At 38.8% G+C, this 14,744-nt stretch overlaps 1 protein-coding gene across 1 annotated transcript in view; it reads left to right on the top strand.

Annotated features, from left to right (window-relative positions):
- LOC104094343 (protein fluG-like) overlaps window positions 1–12,911 on the top strand; it is an 84,895-nt gene extending 71,984 nt beyond the window's left edge. The window contains exons 14-18 of the mRNA XM_070188562.1: window positions 11,032–11,177; window positions 11,408–11,632; window positions 11,695–11,927; window positions 12,229–12,383; window positions 12,708–12,911. Coding sequence (XP_070044663.1) covers window positions 11,032–11,177; window positions 11,408–11,632; window positions 11,695–11,927; window positions 12,229–12,383; window positions 12,708–12,773 — 825 coding nt within the window. The 3' untranslated portion in view covers window positions 12,774–12,911. The remainder of the gene's footprint in view (window positions 1–11,031; window positions 11,178–11,407; window positions 11,633–11,694; window positions 11,928–12,228; window positions 12,384–12,707) is intronic.
- Window positions 12,912–14,744: the final 1,833 nt, after the last annotated feature.

The following is a 14,744-nucleotide window of genomic DNA, read 5'->3' as shown; positions in this document are numbered from 1 at the left end:
ATAGACTGAAGAATGCGGACAACTGCATCCGAATGACTACCACAGGAAGAATCCATAAACTAACTCACAACACTCACAGGAAAGGAAATGTCAGGTCTAGTCACCATGAGATAATTTAATTTACCAACCAGCCGCCTATATCTTGTGGGATCGCTGAGAAGCTCATCCTGTCCTAGCAGAAGTTTAGAATTAGATCCATTGGAGTGTCAACAGGTCTACAACCGGTCATTCCTGTCTCCTCAAGAATGTCTAAGGCATACTTCCGTTGTGAGATCACAATACCTGAGCTAGATTGAACGATCTCAATACCCAGAAAATACTTTAATATGCCCAGATCCTTAGTTTGAAAGTGCTAAAAGCGATGTTGCTTCAACTTAGTAATACTACCCTGATCATTGCCGGTAATAACAATATCGTCAACATAAATAACCAGATAAATACAGAGATTTGAAGTAGAATGCCAATAAAACATAGAGTGATCAGCTTTACTATGAGTCATGCCAAACTCCTAGATGACTGTGTTAAACTTATCAAACCAGGCTCTAGGAGACTGCTTTAGACCATAAAGTGACCGGGTCAAGCGACATACAAGGCCACTAGGCTTCCCTGAGCAACAAAACCAGGTGGTTGCTCCATATAAACTTCATCCTCAAGGTCAACGTGAAGAAAAACATTCTTAATGGCCAACTAATAGAGGCCAATGGCAAACAACAACTATGGATAGGAAAAGGCGGACTAATGCTATTTTAGCCACGGGATAGAAAGTACACTGTAATCGAGGCCAAATATCTGAGTATATCTTTTGGCAATAAGACGAGCCTTAAATCTATCAACTTGGCCATCCAGACCAACTTTGACTGCATAAACCCAATGACAACCAACAGTAGATTTACTTGAAAAAAGAGGAACAAGCTCCCAAGTACCACTCGTATGTAAATCATACATCTCGTCAACCATAGCCTGTCGCCATTTTGGATGAGATAGTGCTTCACTGTAGACTTTGAGATGGAAACAGAGGATAAAGAAGATACAAAAGCATAATGGTGTGATGACAGATGATGATAACTTAAACCGATATAATGAGGATTAGGATTAAGTGTGGTCCGTATATCTTTTCGAAGTGCAATCGACGGACTAGGAGGAGACAAGTCCTCAGTAGGAGTAGGGTCATGTGCAAGATGTGAATTAGCTGGGCCTGATGTTGGGAGCGGACGACGACGATAAGTCAATAGTGATGTTCCTATGGTTGGGGATCTAGGAGAAGCAACAATATATTCCTCAAACGGTTAGTATGGGTAATACTTATGTGGTTGAGGATGTAGGAGGAGCTATAAGTGTTGGGGCTGGAGCTAGAGTTGGGGTTGTAGATGATGGATCCGTTGAGGAAGGTGAAGGGGACATAGTGACTGAATCTTCAAAAGATGGAACTAGTGGCACCTCAGAAATGTCTAAGTGACAACCTAGGCATGCGATGTATGTGTGAGTTTCAAAGAAGGTAACATCAGCAGACATAAGGCACTGCTGGAGGTCAGGTGAGTAGCATCGATACCATTTTTGCGTTCCCGAGTAACCTAGAAATACACATTTAAGAGCACGGGGAGCTAACTTATCTTTTCCTGGAGTAAGGTTATGAACAAAATATGTGCTCTTAAATACACGAGGTGGAAGAGGGAATAAGGGTGAGTGAGGAAATAACACAGAGAATGAAACTTAATTCTGGATAGATGAGGATGGCATACGATTAACAAGATGTGAGAACTGCATCCCCACCCAAAAAATGCAACAGAACATGAGATTGTATGAGTAGGGTATGAGCATTCTCAATGAGATGCCTATTCTTCCTTTTCGCTACCCAATTTTGTTGAGATGTGTATAGACGAGATGTTTGATGGATGATCCCATGAGAGTTCATAAACTGCTGAAGTGGAGAAGACAAATGCTCTAGAGCATTATCACTACGAAATATGCGGATAGAAACCCCAAATTGATTTTGGATTTCAGCGTGGAAGGTCTGAAAAATAGAAACAACTCATATCGATTTTTCATCAAGAATATCCAAGTGCACCTGGAATAATCATCAATGAAACTAACAAAGTAGCAGAATCTCAAGGTAGAACTGACCCGACTTGGACCCCAAACATCTGAATGGACTAAAGTGAAAGGTGACTCTACTCGATTATCAGGATGCCGAGGGAAATAAGAGCGAGTATGCTTAACGAGCTGACATGACTCATACTCTAGAATGGACAAGTCAGACAAACTAGGTACCATTTTTTGAAGTATTGATAAATTGGGATGTCCCGTTTATGTAATAAATTTGGTGAATCAGTAACATAACAAGTTGTTGATGTGGGTTCATGTGATTTAGCAAGGATAAGGTAATAAAGTCCATTTGACTCATGTCTGGTACCAATGATCCGCCCCGTACTGCGTTCTTGTATAAAAACAAGGTCATCAAGAAATAAAACAAAACATTGAAGTGATTTAGCTAAGCGACTAACGACTATGAGATTAAAAGGACTACCGGGAATATAAAGAACTGATTTCAAAGGTAAAAAAGAAGGTGGACTTGCTTGACTTATTCCACTTATCAGGGTTTGAGACCCCTTGTCCATTGTGACCGTTGGTAAAGATTGACAATAGGAAATAATATTGAAAGCAGATTTATTACCAAAAATATGTTCAGACGCCATGAATCAATAACCCAATTCCTGGGAGAAGAAGATTGAGAGACACAAGTAACGCTATTACCTATTTGAACAACGGTAGCAATCTCAGAAGATGGCTGTTTACATGCTTTGTACTGAAGGAACTCTATATATTCCGATAAAGAAACCATCTGGATTGGATTCAATGCATTGAATCCAACGAATTGTGAGTCAAAGGATACGAATGACATTATAATGATTAAAGGCACATCTCAGAGACCAACTCAAGAATTTTCTCCAAAAGTGTTGCTGAAGAAATTTGAAAATAGTGAGACTAGATGTAAAAGCTTCAGCCAAGTTCCACACAAGAAAATAGGTTCTAAAACACCCCCAGAAAACAGAAGCATTTCTAGAAATTATTGTTCACGCTGGAAAATCACTGTTCACGCCGAAAAATCATTGTTCACGTCGGAAAAATATAAAAGTGATTGGAATTTGGTTTAAATTTGATGGGTAGGCTCGGAATAGCAAGGGGAACAAACTGTACTGAAGAGTTGTTACCAAAAAATGGCCAAAAGCAGCCTCACGTGTCGGCGCATGATGCCCGAGTCTCGCCGAAAAATGTTCTGCCGGCGGCGCGTGAAGGCGCGTTGGAGGGGGTCTGCCGGAGAAACTTTTACAGGTTGGTCGCCGGAAGCTTATCTACCTCGTGGTGGTGTTGGTTTTTGCATAACTCCGACAAATATGAACTTTCTTGCTGACAGCCCTGATTTGTCAGAAAAAAAAGACTGGTTGACTTATTTTTTTCTTCCTGGAGTCGCTGGAATTTATGCACACCGATAAATATCTCACGATTGCTCTGATAGCATGTGAGAAAGCACGGGATAAAAATATATATTATTGATATATTAACTATGTTACAATGAGTCCTATTTATAAGTATACATAATATATAACCTACTCCTATTACATACGGGACTATGACTAATTACATTATTCACATAACTATCTAACAGGTATACTCAGATATTTGGGTTTGATTACAATGATACTTTCTTTCCCGTGGATAAAATAACATTCGCCTTTTTTATTCATGGTTGTTATTCGCCATTGGCGTGTCTATTAGTTGTATGTCAGTTGCGCCGGTCACACTATAGTTTGAAACAGTCTTCTCAAGCATGATTTGGTAAGTTTAGCACAGTTATTCAGGAGTTTGGCATGACTCATAGTAAAGCTGATCATTTTGTATTTTATCGTCACTCTGCTCAAAGTTTGTGTATGTATTTAGTAATTTATATTGACGATATAGTTATTACGGGGAATGATCAGGATGTATCACTAGTTTGAAGCAACATCTCTTTCAACACTTCCAAACCAAGGATCTTGGCAGATTAAAGTATTTTCTAGGTTGATGTCGCTCAGTCTAGTTCAGGTATTGTTATTCACAGTGAAAGTATGCGTTGGATATTCTTGAAGAGACAGAATGACGGGCTGTAGACCCATTTATGCTCCTATGGATCCAAATGCTAAACTTCTTCCGAGACAGGAGGAGCCTCACAACGATCCTACAAGATATAGGCGGCTCGTTGGTAAGTTGAATTATCTCACAATGACTAGACCAAATATTTTCTTTTCTGTATGACTATTATTCGAGGATCGAGGTCATAAATAGATCGTGGGATACACATATGCTAATTGGGTAGGACACCTTTTGATAGACGTTCTACGTCTGGATATTGTGGTTTAGTCGGAGGTAATTATGTGTCCGGAAAGAGCAAGAAAGAAAATATGGTTACTCAGTCAGTGCAAAAGCAGAATATCAAGCAATTGATATGGAAACATGTGGGTAGTTTGCATAAAACAGTTGCTCAATGCTTAGTCCAACATTGCAACAGGAGTAATATGTATTTGTGGAGTGTAGATATAAATAGACTTATTGTATTATAGTAAATGAAGACTCAATAATATATTTTTTCCGTGCTATTTCTCACACATCCAAGTAATCCTTGTGCAACAATCAATAAAAGTAACAAACAATACCAAACAAAGAAACTATTTGAGTAGGACCCAATACATCAGAATGGATAGTTGAAAAAAGAATTGTACTTTTATATCGCTTAAGAGTTCTTAATATGCTTGGCATATTTACAAGCATCACAAGACGAAGGTTCAAACTCAGTTATGGAAAACAAACTAGGATATAACTTCTTTAGAACAAAAAAATGATGGCTGCCTCAACCGTCTATGCCATTGTATTATTTCGTGTTTGATATCCTTATTTCCTCCAAAAAAAGACTTGGCCAGAGTCTCGAGTTCTATCAATCCAATATAAGTCTTCGTGCAATCTACCACTTTCAATCCTCTTCCTTGTATGAAGATCCTGAAAAACATAATAATCGGAAAAAATCTCGACATTACAGTTTAGTTTTTTTGGTGATGGCACTAACAGACAACAAGTTAGCAGAAAACTCAGGTACATGGAGAATAGATGATAATGTAATATCAAGTGAGAGAAGAGTTAGGGAGACATTTGCTATTCTGACATAATCTTCTTTGGAACTAGGATAGTAGTTTTGAAAGCCTTTTAGAGGAACTTTCTTTTAGTGTTGTTGTGGGGGCGACCAAACCCCAATTAACAGCTTCTAAAAAGACTGCCCCATGTGCTGCCAACCGTCATTGCTCTGGTGACGCATCATCTTCACACGCCGGCGATTACAACCTTTTCCGGCGATTTTTTATAAGGTTTGCAAGTCTATTCCGACACCCCATATAATTTCAATTTTTTTCTGTCACCGGAGTAAGGGTTCAGGCGAGGCAGATTGTATTTTTCCGGCGAAAGATCTCCAGGTTTTTCTTCTTTTATGAGAGACATCAACTTTGCCCTTGAGACTCCGAAAAATCCCTTGAATTATTATTTATTCAGAATATGGGGACACAAAAGCGGTAGATAATTCTCTTTCACAAATTAGTGTGGTTAATTCGCTTTCACAAATCAGTGCAATTAAATTGAATGGGGCTAGTATGTATTGTTAAAGAAATAGATGGTGATGGGGATGGGTGGTCTTTTTATATAGCTTGAAAAATCTTCGCCTCTTTAGCTATCTTTTGGTGTGGAGTTAGGCCCAATCCTATAATCAACATAGTTGGTAGCAATACTTCATTGTCTATTTGTGGATATAGTAAAACCAAATAGTAATGGGTTATCAGTCTTATCCAAGTAAACAAAGCCCGGACTTTGACAAAGTTTCATATGATACTCCTATTTCTATATAGACGATTAACAAAAATCTAAATTTTAATCCATCTGTCTTTCTATTTTGCAAGAAGACACTTACATCACGTTATTAAAGAAAGTTGCTTCGTGACTTTCATTAAGAAGTTTGAGAAGGGATTTTTTTTTTTAGTAAAAGCAGTCTGGCTTAACCATGAAGCAACTAAAGCTGTTGCTTTAGGCCCCCAAATTTGGGGGGCCCATTTTCTAAAAATAATAAGCTTACATTGTCTCCTTGAAAAATATTGAGTACTATTCAAAAGAAAATTAAAATTTTCATATAAAAGGAAAGCCAGCATTTTAGCTAAAGTGAATAAGTGACCATTTGACTTAAAAAATAGGAAAATACGAATATCTCTATAAATCACTTACATACAAATGATGAATGGATTTGATAAGAGAAATTATGATTCCACTTTTTACTTATTTTCTTAGGAAACGTGTTAAAACTTTACACTATCTTTCTTGGTTAATGCAAGAGCCACAATATTTCATTTCACCTTTTCCATCAATTTACATACAACAACAACAACTCAGTGTAATCCCACAATTGGGGTTTGGGGAGGGTAGTGAGTACGCATACCTTACCCCTACCCCTACCCCGAGGGAGTAGAGAGACTGTTTTTGAAAGACTCTTGGCTCAAGAAGACGAACAGAGACAATAAATCAGTACCATCAACAGAAATCACAGAAATAATAATAGCAACATAAAGACCAGAAAATAGATGAAAAGCAATAACACTAACAAGTAGATAAGGCCCGGTACTATGAAAAACGGAATAATAGTATGAACACAATATTAACCACTAGCAGTATAAGACAAAACCCTATCAGACTAATCTCTCACCTGAAACGATGTAGAAAAATGCTTAACTGCCTCCTAGCCTACAACCCTAATGCTCGACCTCCACACCTTCCTATCAAGGGCCATGTCCTCGGAAATCTGAAGCCACGCCATGCCCTGCCTAATTACCTCTCCCCAATACTTCTTAGGCCGCCCTCTACCTCTTCTCGTACCGGCCAAAGCCAACCGCTCACACCTACTTACCGGGGCTTCTCCTCCGCACCTGCCCGGACCATCAGAGTCTCGCTTCCCGCATCTTGTCATCCATAGGAGCCACGCCCACCTTCTCCTGAATATCTTCATTCCTAATCTTATCCATCCTAGTGTGCCCGCGCATCCACCTCAACATTCTAATTTCTGCTACTTTCATCTTCTGGATATGTGATTTCTTAACTGGCCAACACTCTGCCCCATACAACATGGCTGGTCTAACCACCGCTCTATAAAACTTACCTTTTAGCATCAGTGACACTCTCTTGTCACACATGACTCCAGATGCTAACCTCCATTTCATCCGCCCCACCCCTATACGGTGTGCGACATCCTCGTCGATCTCCCTATCCCCCTAGATAACCGACTTAAGGTACTTGAAACTGCCTCTCTTGGGGATGATCTGTGACCTAAGCCTCACGTACATGCCCGTTTCACTTGACGCGGCGTGGAACTTACACTTCAGGTATTCTGTCGTCGTCCTGCTCAACTTGAAACCCTTAGACTCAAGGGTCCGTCTCCAGACCTCCAGCCTCCCGTTAACGCCGCCTCGCGTCTCATCAATCAGAACTATATCATCAGCGAATAACATACACCATGGCACCTCCTCTTGAATATGGTGTGTCAGTGCATCTATCACCATAGCAAATAAGAACGTGCTGAGCACAGATCCTTGGTGCAACCCCATAACAACCGGAAAATGCTCAGTCGCCTCCAATAGTCCTAACTCGAGTCTTATCTCCATCATACATGTCCTTAATCGCCCTGATGTAAGCGACCAACACACCTTTTGCCTCCGGGCATCTCCAAAGGACCTCCCTAGGCACCTTGTCATACGCTTTCTCCAGGTCAATAAACACCATGTGTAGATGTTTCTTCCTATCCCTGTACTGTTCCACCAACCTCCTAATAAGTTGGATAGATTCCATAGTTGAACGACGCGGCATGAACCCGAACTAGTTATCGGATATAGACACCTTCCTTCTCACCCTCACTTCCACCACCCTCTCCCAATCTTTCATGGTATGACTTAGTAACTTGATACCCCTATAGTTATTGCAACTTTGGATATCACCTTTGTTCTTATACAACGGTACCACCGTACTCCATCTCCACTCATCCGGCATCCTCTTCGTCCTGAAAATAACATTAAACAGCCTCCAAGCCTGCTCTACCCACACACTTCCAAAATTCTACCGAAATTTTGTCTGGCCCGGTTGCTCTGCCCCTGCTCATCTTACGCATAACCCCCACGACCTCCTCAACCTTGATGTGTCTACAGTTACCCAAAATCTCGGAGACTCTCCGAATGCCCTTATTCACCTAGCACAATATCCATGTCCCCTCCTTCATTCAGAAGTTTATGAAAGTAAGTTTGCCGTCTCCGCTTTATCTGTGCATCTTCCATCATTACTCTACCGTCCTCGTCTCTGATGCACCTCACTTGGTCCAGATCCCGAGCCTTCCTCGCCTTGGCTAGCTGGAATAACTTCTTATCCCCGCCTTTGTCCCCCAATTCCTCGTACAGACGACCAAACGCTGCAGTCTTAGCCTCTGTGACTGCCAACTTCGCCTCGTTCCTAGCTACTTTATACCCTTCTCTGTTCGCTCTCCTCTCCTCCTCGCTTGTGGTCCCTACTAACTTCAATTACGCACCCTTCTTCGCTTCCACTTTACCTTGGACCACTTCATTTCACCATCAGTCACCTTTGTGCCCGCTAGATTAACTCGTCAAGACCCCTAATACCTCTCTCGCTGCCTCCCTTATACAGTTCGCCATCGTCGTCCACATAGCGGTCGCGTCCCCACTACTCCTCCAGGCTCCCATAGCCGATAACCTCCCCTCCAACCTGAGCTTTATCCTTTGTCAAGGCTCCCCACCTGATCCTCGGTCGTCCTCGAACATACCTCTTCTTCCTCTTTATTATGATACCAACATCCATCACCAAGAGCCTATGCTGCATCACGAGGATCTCCCCCGGGATCACCTTGCAATCATTACATAACCCTCTATCACACTTTCTAAGGAGGAGGTAGTCAATCTGAGTGTTTGCCACCGTACTTTGGAACGTAACCAAATGCTTCTCCTTCTTCGGAAAGCTAGAGTTCGCAATCACCAGCTCAAAAGCTTTAGCGAAATCCAAAAGCGAAGTTCCTCCTCCGTTCCTATCCCCAAAGCCGAAGCCGCCATGCACCTCGCCATAACCACCAGCAGTTGACCCAATATGACCATTGAAATCCCCTCCTATAAATAGCCTCTGCAGGTGGAATACTACGCACTATCTCATCCAACCCTTCCCAGAAGCGCGTTTTAACCTTCTCATCCAAGCCCGCTTGCGGCGCATAAGCACTAATGACATTTAGGGTGCACTCTCCCACCACTAGCTTAATAGTCATTAATCTATCATTCACCCACCTAACCTCTACCACAGACTCTCTAACCTAACCTCTACCACAGACTCTCTAAGGTCCCTATCCACCAAAATACCCACTCCATTCTTACCCTTCGTGGCTCCAGAGTACCACAACTTATACCCGTCAGCATCCCCCGCCTTTGATCCTACCCACCTGTCTCGTGGACACAGACTATATTGACCTTCCTCTTCTGGAGAATTTTCGCCAACTCTATAGACTTACCCGTCAATGTTCCTATGTTCCATGACCCAATTCTCAACCTACAGGCTTCCTTGTTCCCCTTACCCCCTTGCCTCCCGCCCCACCCCCTGTGCCCTGCCCACCCTTCTATTAAAACATAGTTAAAATTTACTTTTGTTATAATATATTGTGTCTCATTTTCCGTTCTTTCTCACGTTTAAAGCTTGCTGGAAATATTTGAAGCAACAATACTAAATTTGGAATTAAGTCTTCAAACTTCTTGAACCGGGTTATTTCATTCTAACTTTCTAGTATCTTTTTATCTTATATCTGTTATTTTTTTTCTTCATAGGCATATTTTTTTAAATATTTATTAGAATTCAAATATGACAATTAGAAAATACAAAATCTTGTTATCCGAAACAAAAAGAGGGTTGAAATATACAATCTCAAAAAGGAGCTCTTGATAATATTTTCACAAACAATAGAAAACTAAATGAGAAACTATAGGGGAGTGTTTTTTAGATGAATAAGTCACTAACCTAGTTGAGCTAGATGATAATAAAATCCAATAAGAAAAAAAAGATTAAATGGATTAGCTCTTTCTCTCTCTATCTAGATGATATATATATATATATATATATATATTAGATGAAAAAGAATTATTAGATGAAATCGATTACAGAAAAATAATTAACAACTTTGCATTTTAAAAAGTTAAAAATTACTGTAGATTCTCCAATTAAATAAAAATATCTATTAAAATTATTATTTAAGGGCTTCCAATTAAACTTTGGCTTTAGGCCTCAAGTATTGTTGAGCTTCCTCTGGTTATAAAGACAAGAATTTTTTTTCTTAGCTCATATTTTGTCACCATATTTTCACCCTCTTGCATTTTTTAGTTTTTTAATTAGTACGCCTTCTGTTTCAATTTATGTGACACACTTTTCTTATTCATCTGTTTGAAAAAGAATGACACATTTATATATCTGGAAACAATTTAACTTTTAAACTTTCTATTTTACCCTTAATGAAAATATTTTACTGTCACACAAATATTTTACCCTTTATGCTTTAAAGACTATGAGTTTCAAAAGTCTTTTGTTTTGTCTGTGCCGAGTCAAAATGTGTCTTAATTTGGAATAGACGAGAAAGTAATTTTCGGTCGAAGAATATGACTTGTAACTATCTGTGTTATGTAATCCTGGTTGAACCTTGCAAAGAAGAACTAGAGAAAGTCTGATCTATTTATACTAATTTACTGTTGACCATGGATAGTCTTTACCTAAAAGAATAATTCGTCTATTGCTGTTATGGTTTACGTGGATCATTTCTTTATGAACATCATCAACAATCTCTACACAATTTTCTCTTTTACCTAGAATGAGAACAAGATAGCTCATATATTTTACAGTGTCGCCTGCTGTACTGCCCCATTTGATGTTTCTCCTTTTAGTATGCAGCTACATTCAGAAGCTGGGAAAGGCCAGTTCGAAATTGTCCTGGGATACACAGATTGTCGTAGAGCAGCTAATAACTTAATAATTACACATGAAATCATCAAAGGAATTGCAAGGAAACATGGGCTGCTAGCAAGTTTTATGCCAAGGTTGGTAGCAGATTTTACCACAGCATTTTCATGTGCATTTTTCTTTTTACTTGTTTATCTGGATATGTTTTTTCGTCTTTATTAGATTGAACCCTTCTGCTCAGAATCATTAACATATTCTGCGTACACTTGTACAATTTCTTCCGTTGTTTCTTATCAATGTCATTAACATTGATAAGATGAAAGGTCAATTCAAGTTATAATTGATGTTTCTTTACTTTACTGTCTAGGTATTATTACGATAATGTCTATCCCTGGTATGATGAATATTCAAAAGACGATGTTGGCTCTGGATCACATTTGCACATCAGTTTGTCTAAGAATGGAGAAAACGTTTTTATGGCATCTATTGAACCAAATCGGTATGGGATGACCAAGATTGGAGAATCGTTCATGGCTGGGGTGTTAGATCATCTTCGTTCCATATGTGTATTTACAATGCCTATTGAAAACAGGTAAACATATTCTCTGTTACTCTTAATGTACTGCTTCCTCTAAATATGTTAATTATGTACAGTTATGAGCGCTTAATGCCTAAGTCGTGGAATTCATCATACCTTTGCTGGGGGTTGGAATGCAAAGAGTTAACTATAAGAGCTTGTTGCCCTCCTGGAGCTCCAGATGGTGTAGTAACCAATTTTGAAATTAAAACATTTGATGGATCTGCAAACCCACACCTTGGTCTTGCCTGTATAATTATTGCTGGGATCGACGGCTTGCGGAGAAATTTACCAATTCCAGATCCAGTAGGTAAGCTAGATGATCTTCCAGTAAGTATTGCTCTACCATTATTGCTGTCTTTCGGTACTCAGGATGTATTTTTGTACATGCCTTCTAATTTAAAGCAGATGAGATTTGAAAGCGGAAACCATGTGAATTTATACCTTAGTGTCATTGTATCAATTCTATGTGATCACCAAAACAAGTCTAATTAAATATTTAGCTATCTGAAGCAGGTTATATAAAAGTAGATACTCATTTTCTCTGTCCATAGGTGAGACATTCGTGCACTTTTTATCTGATATTCAACTTCTGTTTTCGTTTGTAACAGAGCCAGAAGCTGATGTCTTCGATCACAATGATGACAACGATGATATAAGAGTACCAGCTTCTCTTAGATGCTCTATAATCCATATATTCTCTGATGAATGGTTTAAAGAAATGTTGGGTGAGAACTTTTTGATCACCAGACGAGGAATTTGCAGCGTACGTCTCAAAGTTTGCTTTCTTCAAGTGTTTGATATAATTTCCATTTTCACTTAATAACTGGTTATTCTCACAGATTATCAAGCATATATGTACACAAAATTACTAATGTAGCTAACAGCTTAATCTGTACCTTCACAAACTTCATGCCAATATAATACTACTTATTAGCAAAGTAGATTATATTATTAGTTATTACCATGACAATCTGCCGAAACTGCAGGCATTAAGTTTTCTTTTTCTATCCTTCTAAGTACTTGGATTACCACCAATTTTGGCCAAAGGGTATTTTATGATTAAGACGTAGCATTTCCTGTTTTGCAGGAAGAAATCGGACACTACATGATGGGTAGAGACGAAAAATACGTGCACTGTGTATTCAATTATTAGGTTTATCACATGCATCAGAGAGATCAGGATGGTTCATATTGTTAATTATTATATTTGAACATCTTTGCTGTGCTCTTTTTATCTTGTGCTCATATTATGCACTTGATCGTAATAATTTGGTTTCTCACTTCTGTTTTACTTTGTATCGTTCTTGTTAGATTAAACCGAGGGGCGAGAACAATAAGTTGTATACCTTTTTATATACAGCGGAAGAATCGTTGAACTCACCACCAAAACGTTGCCCCAAGTCGAACTTCAATTCACTAGGAAAGGAAGTTTATATCCACGAACAAGATGTCTTTCCTCTCTTGTGTGTTTTTGTTGGAAAAATCAGAGAGTATTTGTTCTCTGTTGAAGAAAAAAAGGAAGAAGGCGGTTGAAAGAGAAGTTACCAAGTTGTGGAATCTAATTCCCAATTTAAGCATACTACTTCTATGTGGTAGTTTTTTGGTATTGTAACTCCCATCTAACTTCTATTACTTTTTCTTTTTAACCGGGTCGTATCAACCCACATGGAGCGACTCAAATCCAATATTCCAACATTTCCCACTTCGCTCATGGTGGGCTAGCTAGACCCAAGCAAGTATCATACTGACAACACACATATTCATAGAGACAAATAGTTCGTGCGATATGCGAGTCTCAAGCGCTATAATAATCCAAACCCATTAAGGTCGTACAAAAGTTCTATGTAGAAATCCAATCACATGCGAAAAGGATTCAGTACTAACATGAGGATCTTGTTGCTCGCAATATCCCAGACTATCATTTGCTACTCCAATAACTAGTTATCTAATCCTTCATCCTTGAAAGAGTTGAAATCAAGTTCTTATATATAACATTTTACCCATAATTACGCTTGATACCCTCATGGTAACTATAATGGTCGACATGTGGATACAAGTTAAATACTTATTTTAGTTGTCTTCCCTTTTTACTCGAATCTATCAATTCCAAATCAACTGCTTTCCTAGACATGCACTGCATTGCCGAATCCCTCGTGGCTATTATTGACATGCTAAATTAGCAACACTGATAGGTACTTCAAGAGACAGTAAAAGGGTCAAAGAGTACTCCAATTAAAAGTTAATATAACCTTTTCGGGATCTCACAAAATGATGAAACAGGGATTCATTCTTCCCTTATCCCAATGGTCGATGGCACACGTGGTATGAAACACGTGCTACGATGTTCTCACTTGATATTAGTGTGTCTCATTCTTTTACTCATTCAACACTGTACAGATCTTGGTCTAAACACCTCTAAATGTCTAACCCAAGTTTCTTACTTCAGCAATCCTCAACTCCAATTTCTTAGAGAAACTCGTATCTGGCTTATAAAACAAGTCGTTAAGGATTATGAAATCCATAAGTCTGAATTCTAGTCAAGATCGACCATTTTATTCAAAAATATATATGACGTTGCACTAATCAAGGTTCTAATGGTCTTATCTCTGCACGTTCCTCGACGTCACAGGTAATTGCCCGTGTGAGAGAGTTGATCTCGTAACTTGTTCGACACACTTATATCCTTCACATGGATATTATCACATGCATTCAGAATATGAACACAATTTCAATAACAATTCATTGATGAGTATATTATTATAACCAAAATATTTTACAATACATAAACATTATCATATCATTGGCAAATCTAGAGCCACAAAATATTTCTCAAACATGTCTTAAATATTAATTTTGTAAGAGGATCAACTATCATTTTTGCGTAGGTATGTATTGTAATATTATTTATTTACTTGCCATGATGTCTCTCACATCTGTATACTCTATCAAGAGAAAATTATTTCCACTATAACATAATGAATAATCTACAATTCCCTTTAGGTATCGGAAGATCCTCATCATTTCTTACCAATGATCTCTTCTAGGATTTGATTGATACCTTCTAATAAATCTATGGCATAATAAATATTTGGGTACACATCATAGCGTACATTAAGTGCCCGAA

The sequence above is a fragment of the Nicotiana tomentosiformis genome, chromosome 11 (assembly GCF_000390325.3).
Source record: "Nicotiana tomentosiformis chromosome 11, ASM39032v3, whole genome shotgun sequence".
Lineage (NCBI taxonomy): Eukaryota > Viridiplantae > Streptophyta > Magnoliopsida > Solanales > Solanaceae > Nicotiana > Nicotiana tomentosiformis.
The sequence above is the reverse complement of the archived record's forward strand: the minus strand, read 5'-3'. Positions and strand labels throughout refer to the sequence as shown.